Source organism: Zootoca vivipara, chromosome 10, assembly GCF_963506605.1.
Source record: "Zootoca vivipara chromosome 10, rZooViv1.1, whole genome shotgun sequence".
NCBI classification, from domain to species: domain Eukaryota; kingdom Metazoa; phylum Chordata; class Lepidosauria; order Squamata; family Lacertidae; genus Zootoca; species Zootoca vivipara.
Window position 1 is genome coordinate 47,142,972 of NC_083285.1, and position 10,799 is coordinate 47,153,770.

The 10,799-nt window shown below is 43.5% G+C and overlaps 1 protein-coding gene across 1 annotated transcript; it reads right to left on the bottom strand.

The window, feature by feature from the left end:
* Positions 1-470: 470 nt before the first annotated feature.
* On the bottom strand, positions 471-9,060 carry LOC118078569 (collagen alpha-1(X) chain-like). Its single transcript, XM_060279881.1, has 3 exons — positions 8,874-9,060; positions 5,132-5,350; positions 471-1,751 (listed from the first exon to the last, which is right to left on the bottom strand). Exons 1-3 carry the CDS (start codon positions 8,914-8,916, stop codon positions 1,300-1,302), a joined length of 714 nt encoding a protein of 237 aa, XP_060135864.1. The 5' UTR covers positions 8,917-9,060; the 3' UTR covers positions 471-1,299.
* Between the last annotated feature and the right edge of the window lie 1,739 nt (positions 9,061-10,799).

Genomic DNA, 10,799 nt, shown 5'->3' on the forward strand with positions numbered 1-10,799 from the left:
TGTTGGAAGCCGCCCAGAGTGGCTGGGGAAACCCAGCTAGATGGGCGGGGTATAAATAAATTTAATAATAATAATAATAATATATGTCAGTATTATTAGCACCTTGCATCTGTCAAAATAATGAAGACTTAGTGGGCACATCCATCTTGGCCCAACCATGGAACTGTAATGGACAATGTTTGATGTTTGTGCTTGATTTGGAAACAGGCGACAGTGCTTGCTTGGGATACTGAATATTCAGGTGAGGAGGAGGAGGAGTTCAAGGGAAGTTCAGTAAAGAGTGAAGTTACGGGAATGGGTTTAGGATATTAGTGCTTTTAATCCCATTCAACCCTGACTTTGGTTTACTGTGGATTTGTATTCATTATTTTTCAGATCCTCTGTCTGTTGATAACCCTGGGTACAGTTGTGTATTGAATAGGAGGCACAACACAGGAGCAGAGTAGCCAGGAAGGAGTTACGGCTAGGAGTGACTGTTTTAGTTAGTTTAATTAGTTTCACCTGGAGTTTGTAGGCTGGCCCAGTTGGCTACATATATATAGCAGTAGGCTGGGAGTTGGTCTTTTGTCTTTTACTTGTCTGCTGTGAATAAAGAGATTGTTACAACCCCATTGCCTGGACTTATATGCAACAGTACTTATCCATGAATCCATAGTGTCATCTCTACACTTCCACCTGCACCTCCACTGTGCTGTTAGCACAGAAAGGCTGTGATTGCCCCCAATATTTATACATTGTCCAAATAAACACATTAATTCCCATCCCTGCCCATCTGCTCCTCCATTCCTCTATCCCTGACTGTCCTTTCCGTTTATATTTTAAAAAAAACCAAAACCTATATAAAGCACTTAGTTTCCCCTTATAAATATTCCGTAGCAGTCAGTTGTTTTATGACACAACCTTTAATTTTAAACAAATGATTACATGCATGCACCTATGCAGATGTGGAAACAATGTGAAGCACAGCCTTTTGATTTGTAAATATAGAAGCAGTAGGCTTCTACTAAACGTCATGGAAATCCATGCACACTTCATGTTCTGCTTTCATGTTTCTATGAAAATTGTAAAACAATACCTCTGAGCCATTGGTGAGCCATAACCCAACTGCATCCTAGGCATGTTTACTCAGATCTCCAATGAGTCCTACTTGCTAGCTTCCCATTTAGAATTCTTCCCCATCCCTAAGTGTAGCTATTATAGATTAGGTGAACTTCTTGCAAATCAAAACAAACCATCTAGTTAAATGTTTGCAGGACAATGCAATGAAGCAAGCCATTTGGATCCAGAGTACTACATAATCTAAGAGTCATATATGAGATAGCACAAAACATAGCTTCCTTCTGTTATCCCATCATAAGCCTCTTTTGCATCCAACCACACCCTATCTCCTTTCTCTAATTTAAGGATTGCACTTTGCGGCAGGTTTTCATAAGCATCCGAGGTAATCTGATCGGATGCTTTCACCTCTCTACCATTCCTTGCCAGGATCATATGTGAATTCTGGTGTCCCTTCAGGTTGTAGGTACAATAATAGACTCCTGGGATTTGGCAGGTGAATATGCCAGATGACTCATCAAAGACTTGCTGCTCGTTGTATAGAATATTTTGAAATCCTATGGGCTGATTAGGTTCTGGATAGCTTTTGGCCACTTTTGCAGAAAATGCAGATTTGGGTGGTGCTCTCAGGACTGGTTGACAATCAGCTTCTGGCAATCCATGAGGACACATCAATCCTTGAGCCGCTGGCAAACCTTTATAAAAATTGAAGAGGAAGGGGGAACACAATTTAGCAGAAAAAGCAGTGACGGGTGTCTGTCTCAAATCAAAATAGCCTGCAGCTGTTTAGGTTCAGACTCTTCCAACCACTCATAGGGCCCAGGTACAAAAGCCGTGTTTGAATGACAGAGTCTTCACAGGTACCCAGCTTTGGCTGTTAAAAAAAGAAGCTAGCAGTGCATTGAAGTTGTCATCCAAACAGAAATAATTTCTTTCTCAGAATCTCTAGAGCTGAGATGGGATTCCTGCTGCCCCCCAAATGTTGGACCCCCAATTGCTATCAGCCCCAGCCAGCATGTTCAGTAGTCAGGAAAGATGGAGCTGTAGTTCATCAACATCTGGTCTAAACCATCTTGGCTGTGAGTCCTGGAAGACCGGCTCTCTACCTTGCAGGCCTTTTCCCACCTGTCCTGGGAGGGCAGGACCCTGACTGACTCCAGCTACAAAAGTGGAGGCTGCTGACCAGACACGTGAGGTATTGTTTAAGGAGGGCATTGTTGTGAAGTTGGTGTTGCCATCATTGATATTTCTTTTTTGTATCTTTATCTGTATTATAATCACTTATGCGGAAATAGTTCGATTCAATTGTGTGCTTTTTGATGTGTTTTATTTATTGTTTATGACTACTTTTGCTATGCTTGTAATGGCTTGTATTGAGCATTTCCCCACAAAGGTCTTAGCCCGATGGGAACGTAAAACAGGGTTCTGCACCTGCATGGCCTTAGCAACAGCAGGTACCCCAAACCAGCTGCTCTGTAGGCTCATGCATAGAATACCTTCAGTGTCAACCACACTTATTCTCCCTGAAATTCCCAGCACAAAATGTTAATGCCGTAAGCTGTTTTCAGCATTATTGATTAAGTGGGACAGCAATAACTACCAATTAATACACTAATTAATTTTTGGACTTTGATGGACTTATGGAGGATGCAGGGCCGGTGCTAGGGGTGTGTGTGTGTGTGTGTGTGTGTGTGTGTGAGAGAGAGAGAGAGAGAGAGAGAGAGAGAGAGAGATATGCTGTCGGGAGCATGGTAATGGCGATTGCTGATTCTTCCTCCCCCTCCCCCCAGGCGGAGATGGCCCACGTGCAGCTTCTGGAGCAGAGGGAGGTGGCGCCAGGATCAGCCCAAAATCGGGCTATTCCGACTCCCTCCTCCACCTCCGCGACCGGAGGGGCGAGGGGGCACCAGGATCAGCCCAAAATCGGGCTGTTCCGATCCCTTCCTCCCCCTCCGTGATCGCCAGGGCAGGTGGAGGGAAAGCCAGCCAAACGCTTTGCGTGGCTCCAGGCTTTCCCTCCGCCCGCCCCACAGCCACCCGGCTAGAAGGGACGTCTCCCTTCTCCCTGGCTGGCTGTGGGGCAGGTGGAGGGAAAGACAGCCAAACGCTTTGCGCGGCTTTGGGGCTTTCCCTCCGCCCGTCCCACAGCCAGCCGGCTAGAAGGGACATCTCCCTTCTCCCTGGCTGTGGTGGGGCGGGCAGAGAGAAAGTTGGCCAAACGCTGTGCGCAGCTCTGGGGCTTTCCCTCCACCCGCCTCACAGCCAGCCGGCTAGAAGGAACGTCTCCCTTCTCCCTGGCTGGCTGTGGGGCGTATAAAAGAAACGGAGCGGCACCGGGAGGCTGTGGTGGGGCAGGCTGGCCAGCGCCCCCTCCATATTGGCGTTCTAGGAAGTTGCCTAGTTTGCCTCAATGCTCACTCCGGCCCTGGGAGGATGTGATGAGGATGGTGTACTGTAAAAAAATTATTCTCAACCTACATATTTAGCATTATCTTAATATTATAGAATTGTTAATTGTTAGTGAATTGTTAATGTTTAGGATATTACCCCTATGCAACATGTGACCTGCAAAACAAAATATAGCCCACCAGTCTCTCATTAAACCACCTGATTTTTAGCTACTTTCCTTGAATAGCAAAAAAGGGGATGTTCCAGGCATTTGGTAGACCTCACAATTGCTGGTAGCTTGCCTTCTATGTGGCCAAACGCTTTGCGCGGCTCTGGGGCTTTCCCTCCGCCCACCCCACAGCCAGCCGGTCTCAGCAACTACTTCATGGGGAAGGACCTACTGGGGATGGGTTGTGGTGCCCATTAGGTCTAACATTCCGCCAAGTCTGTGCAGATCGTACTTTTGCTAATAGTTAACTCTAACTTGAACAGTGTGATTTACTGCTGACTCACTCCTGACACTGACCCTCCTCCCAGTCCCTCTCCCTAAAATGGGTGACCAAAGCTGTTTCTTTCCACCATCTAAGATTAAACCCACCACCTGCTTTGTTTATCTGGTAAAGATAACCAAGAACTTGATTTCTGTTGCTTGGTTTCTGAAGTGTTCTGTCTTCCATGCAAAGTGTAGTATCATGGGCTGTCCCCTGAGCCCGCTAGATGACATTGCAAGGGATCATTGTCTTAGGAGAGCGAGAAAAAATCTCAGGGACGATTCACACCCCAGCTAGCACCTCTTTAATCTTCTACCCTCGGGCAGGAGGTATAGAAGTATAATCAGTTGTAAGGTAAAGGTAAAGGGACCCCTGACCATTAGGTCCAGATATGGCCGACTCTGGGGTTGCACGCTCATCTCGCATTATTGGCCGAGGGACCCGGCGTATAACTTCCAGGTCATGTGGCCAGCATGACAAAGCCGCTTCTGGCAAACCAGAGCAGCACATGGAAACGCCGTTTACCTTCCCGCTATAGCGGTTCCTATTTATCTACTTGCATTTTGATGTGCTTTCGAACTGCTAGGTTGGCAGGAATAATCAGTTGTACCAACAGGCTAAAAAACAGTTTCTATCTGTGGGCTGTTAGACTGCTGAACGGAAAATAATATAGTGCAACTGACTTTTGGGGTTGGTGTGTTGTGCGACAAGCACACAGAGTGCAATGAGATTGAGTGTTTGGGGGGGGGAGGCTCGGTTAATCTCATGGTACACAGGTTGTCCATTGACAATAAAGGTAGTAGTAGTAGTAAAAAATTTGCTGAGAATTAAGCTAGAGATCCCCCTTCATGGATCACTGCCTTGTCGTGGCGAAGGGGCTTAAATAACTTGGAGAAGTTATGTTTTGACCAAACGTGATCCACCTGGAGAAGGAATTGGCAAGCCACTCCAGTATCCCTGCCAAGAAAGACTCCCTGGAAAAGACCCTGATGTTGGGAAAGATGGAGGGCACTAGGAGAAGGGGACGACAGAGGACGAGATGGTTGGACAGTGTTCGCGAAGCTACCAACATGAGTTTGACCAAACTGCGGGAGGCAGTGCAAGACAGGAGTGCCTGGCGTGCTATGGTCCATGGGGTCACGAAGAGTCGGACACGACTAAACGACTAAACAACAACAACAAGCTAGAGATCATACCTGGTGTCCCCTGTGGTCCAGGATCACCTCTAGGTCCAGGTGGACCAGGTGGACCAGGAACACCATTAGGACCAGCAACACCATTAGGACCAGGAACACCAGGAGGACCAGGAACACCATTAGGACCAGGAACACCAGGAGGACCAGGAATACCAGGAGGACCAGGAGGATCAGCAGAATATGCAGCTCTGGCCAAAACTATGGTCAAAATCCAGACACCTGAAGCAAGAAATAAATTACATTAGCATTTTGATAGTGTAGATAGCTAAAGAGATAGCCACACAGGCAGTCACATTTGGATTACATGAGTTTAATTTCTACTTGATTACATCACTCATGAAAGTGGGCAGAAAGATTGATAAAATCTTTATTATTATTTATTTACAGTATTTGTTTATTTATACCCCGCCCATCTGGCTGGGTTTCCCTCGCCACTCTGGGCGGCTTCCAAAAAATACCAAAATACATTAAAATATCACAGATTAAAAACTTCCCTAAACAGGGCTGCCTTTAGGTGTTTTCTAAATGTCAGGTAGTTGTTTATCTCCCTGATCTCCGATGGAAGGGCGTTCCACAGGGTGGGCGCCACTACCGAGAAGGCCCTCTGTCTGGTTCCCTGTAGCTTTGCTTCTCGCAGTGAGGGAACCGCCAGAAGGCCCTTGACGCTGGATCTCAGTGTCCGGGCTGAACAATGGGGGTGGAGAAGCTCCTTCAGGTATAAAGGACTTAGGTGCGAAAGAATTCAAACTGAAAGCATTTGCAGATGATTTAGTTGTAACATTAGAGAACCCTAAAGAAAGTGTTGCTGAAGTGATAGAAATGATAGAAGAAATTGGACAACTGGCGGGATTTAAAATGAATAAACAAAAGACGAAAATGATGACAAAAAATCTGGATAAGGAAGAGAAGGAAGACTTGCAGCAAAGACATGGTATTGCAATCATAAAAAAGGTACAGTACCTTGGAATATGGATGACAACAAAAAACATAAATCTGTTTAACGACAACTATGGACTGGTATGGAAAGAAATAAAGAAAGACTTAGAGATATGGAATAGGAGGAAGTTGTTGTTCCTTGGCAGAATAGCAGCAATAAAGATGAACGTATTACCCAAAATGTTATTCTTGTTTCAAACAATACCTATTATAAAAGGGACAAGACAATTCAAAGAATGGCAAAAAGATTTACAAAGATTTGTTTGGCAGGGGAAGAAACCAAGAATAAAATATAAAATATTGGTAGATAAGACAGAAAGAGGCGGATTCTCCATGCCAGACCTGAAATTATACTTTGAAGCGTCATGTCTCTGTTGGATAAAAGAATGGATAACATTGGAAAATACGGATTTGTTGGATTTGGAAGGATTCGACAATAGAGCAGGTTGGCATTCATATCTATGGTATGATAAGAAAAAAACCCATAAAGGATTTACGAATCATGTGATAAGAAGATCGTTATTTGAAGTATGGGAAAGAAATAAAGCCTTGTTAGAGACTAAGACTCCATGGTGGATCTCACCAATGGAAGTGATTATAGTGAAAAAAGTGAATATGGAAGGTGAGAGACCAACATATGAAAAATTTTTAAGACAATCAGAACAAGGTTGGAAATTGAAACCGTATGAAGAGGTTAAAGTACATCTGACGAGTTGGTTGCAATATCATCAAATTAATGATGTATTCGTGAAAGATAAAAGAATTGGTTTTGAGGAGAGAAGGTCCAAATTTCAAACAGAGTTGCTAGGGGGCAGAATAAAATTGTTGTCCAAAATGTACAATTTGCTGGTAGAGTGGTATACTAAAGATGAGTTGACAAAAGAGGTAATGATAAAATGGGCTAAGGATTTTGGGCATAATATTGAATACGATGCGTGGTTGAAATTATGGAACCAAACAATAAAATTTACAGCATGTACTGCTTTGAAAGAGAATGTTTGGAAGATGATGTATAGATGGCACTTAACTCCAGTGAAATTAGCAAAAATGTATAGAATGAGTAATAGAATGTGCTGGAAATGCAATGAAAAGGAAGGGGACTTTTATCATATGTGGTGGAAATGTGAAAAGGTTAAAGGATATTGGGAAATGATATACTGTATAATGAACTGAAAAAGATATTTAAGTATACTTTTCCCAAAAGACCGGAGGCCTTTTTGTTAGGACTGATAGGCCAAGAGATAACTAAGGAGGACAGTACCCTTTTTTTGTATGCGACAACCGCGGCGAGGACATTGTTAGCCCAAAAATGGAAGACCCAGGACTTACCGACTATCGGAGACTGGCAGACAAAGATGATTGAATATGCAGAACTAGCGAGACTGACTAGCAGGATTCGAAACCAGAGGGAGACAAGGTTTCTAAGGGATTGGAGTAAATTTGTGGACTATATGGAAATGAACTGTAAAGGTTTGAAGACACTTGCAGGCTTGAAATAAATCCTACGAATTGATTTTAAAGATTAGATACAAAGGAACTGCGAGATAAGAATTGATTAGAAAACCTATTGAGGGGAGGGAGGGAAGTCAAATTTGGCGGAGTATGTTTTTGTTTAAGAATAATAAGAATAATAAGAATTGTAAAAAGAGTGATGTATGTATTTTGAATGTTTGTTTGTTTGTTTTGTATAATGTCTTAAATGTGTTTAATTGGAAAATCTAATAAATAGTTATTAAAAAATAATAATAATAAAGGACCAAGGCCGTTTAGGGCTTTAAAGGTCAGCACCAACACTTTGAATTGTGCACGGAAACGTACTGGGAAACAATGTAGATCTTTCAAGACCGGTGTTATGCGGTCTTGGCGGCCGCTCCCAGTCACCAGTCTAGCTGCCGCATTCTGGATTAATTGCAGTTTCCAGGTCACCTTCAAAGGTAGCCCCACATAGAGCGCATTGCAGTAGTCCAAGCAGAAGATAACTAGAGCATGCACTACTCTGGCGAGACAGTCTGTGGGCAGGTAGGGTCTCAGCCTGCGTACCAGATGGAGCTGGAAGACAGCCACCCTGGACACAGAATTAACCTGTGCCTCCATGGACAGCTGTGAGTCCAAAATGACTCCCAGGCTACGCACCTGGTTCTTCAAGGGCACATTTATCCTATTCAGGACAAGGGAGTCCCCCACACCCGCCCACACCCTGCCCCCCAAAAACAGTACTTCTGTCTTGTCAGGATTCAACCTCAACCTTTAGAGTCAATTCTACTATAGCAAAGGTGAATAAATGACCAGGTGACTGAACTCTAGCTCTCAAAGATATAATATTACAAACTAAAAAGAAGAGTTCGCATTGAGGAGAAAAATATAGTTATCTTGAGAGAGGTCCCAGGGAGGCTGCTAAAAAAAAAGACAGAATTATAAATTTCTAACAGACTCACTCAAAAAGAACTTTCGAAGTTCAAAAGAGATTTGATATACAATGATGACAAAATACTGTCCAAAATGTATAAATTTTTATTAGAATGGTCGGTGAACGGCGAGGAGGTAAAATCAGCCATGGTAAAGTGGGCAAGAGATCTAGGTCATAATATTCAACTCTGAGTGGCAAAAAAATTGTGGAGGGAAGATCTTAAGTTCACAGCCTGTTATTCTATTAAGGAAAACTACATGAAGGACTTCTATCATTGGTATATAACACTGAGGAAATTAGCGATAATGTATAGAAATAATACAGACCGATGTTGGAAATGTAAGGAGGTGGTGGGATCAATGTTTCATGTCTGGTGGACCTGTAAAGGAAAAAACAAACCTGGACAAAGGAAGCTGCAGGGTTTTGATGTTCCCAGCATCATCTTGATGGGGTTTCTTTGGAACTGATCTCAATTCTTCTCTCAATTCCTCCTTAGGACTCTCTGAGGTTTAAGTGTGTTTGAACAGCTTTGCCACATTTATAGCTCTTTGCTGACTTTAATGGGTGGCTGCAGTTTTTGTATCCAGGAAGGAATTTCCCAACATTTCTACTTCTCTAATATTTACTCTTCATGTAAAAGACCTGGACTCCATTCACCTCTGCTCCCCAAAAGAACAGGGGGTGGGATTGGGGCTGATCACCTCAACCTATTTCAACATCAGTGTCCTGCAAAAAGTACATGGATTCCAACCCCCATTGCCCAAAGACAAATCAACATTGTCCCAGAAACTAAACTTAACTTATCCTAGGTCTGAACTTTGTACATCTCAATTTATTGCAAGTTATTGCAATTAGAACATTTTCATGAGGGGCAAATGCAACATGTTTGCTTGATTGACACTGAAAAGTATGGCAGATGGTCATAGCAGGCTGTGAGAATACTAAAGTTGATCTTGGAAGAAAAACAATTAGAGATTGCCTGGTTAAACAAGCCCTTCCAACGCCACTTTACATATTATCTATAAACATCACGTTTCAGAAATGGAAGTCACCAGTCTAACTTCCCCAGCATGAACATCTGCAGAAGAAGCCCTGCCCGTTGTTCCACCCATAACTAGAGTTAGTAGCACAGTGACATGGAGCAGGCCCTTCTCTGTTATGGCACCCCATATGTGGAATTCCCTCCCCAGAGATTCAGTTGTCCTCTGAATTGATTAATTCTAGGCATTAGCTCACAACATACCTCTTCTCTCAGGCCTTAGGGTATTGGTTGAAAGGGTTTTTGGACTTGCTGGTGGACTGCTTGTAAATTTTAGCTCTTGCTCTGTGGATGTTTCCATCTTTTATCTGGTTTATATTGTGGTTGTATAGCTTTTGGGATTTATGCATGTTATATTCTGTCATGTACTGCCCTGGGAACTTTTGGGCTGAAAGGCAGAAGAATATCGGTCCAATAAATAATGATGAATAATAATTTCATGGTTTCAATCCTATATCCCCACTTTATTGGAAGCAAACTTCTTTATTTCTTGTATTGCACTTGTAGACTGCCTTTCTGCCAGGGCACAGACAGTGGTTTACAATTTTGAAAAGAAAAGAAAATGCTATAAAGTTGATCCTGCAGGTGGAAAGAGGACAGACTGACTGGAGCAAGCCCAGATTTTGTTGCTTGCTTGCCTGCCTCTCTTCTTCTCACCAGTGGAGGATGGTGCTCATTAGAACTGGTAGGGAGGAAGGAAAGGAGGGAGGCCAACAGTTAGGTTGAGCCGAGCAAATGGCTGGTAGAGCTAGGAGTGCTGCTGTTTAGGAAGAAATGCTATGCTCCCTTAATTTTACCTTCCACTTCAACATTCGGGCACAAACAACCTCCACGATCCTTGCCCCAGCAGTAGAATTAAACCCATTATTCAATGATTAATAATAATTCTGAAAATAGAAAACCTAACCCAGCCAAAAGAACTTGTGAGAATTTTGCATTGTCTCGAGTGCTTGGATGTGATCCGCCTCTTGAAATCTCTCTCTTTCCCCAGTGTACTCACTGAAGCTGCTGAATGATTGAATGACTTGTTTCCTTAAACTTTTACATAGTCTCTCATGCTTACATTATTGGTGGTCAAATGTTTCCTATCAGGCTTGCTTAATTTTTACTAAGGGTGCTGCCAGCACCGTGCAGGGTGGGGTGGGATGGGGTGGTATACTTGCCCTGGGCCTCGGAGGGCAGCACCAGGGTCTTCCCAGCCATCCAGGGATTTAATGGGCCTACCCCAGCCTCAGACAAGCTCTGCACAGGCCTGGGTGCTGCTCTAAAATACCTGTGCTCCAACC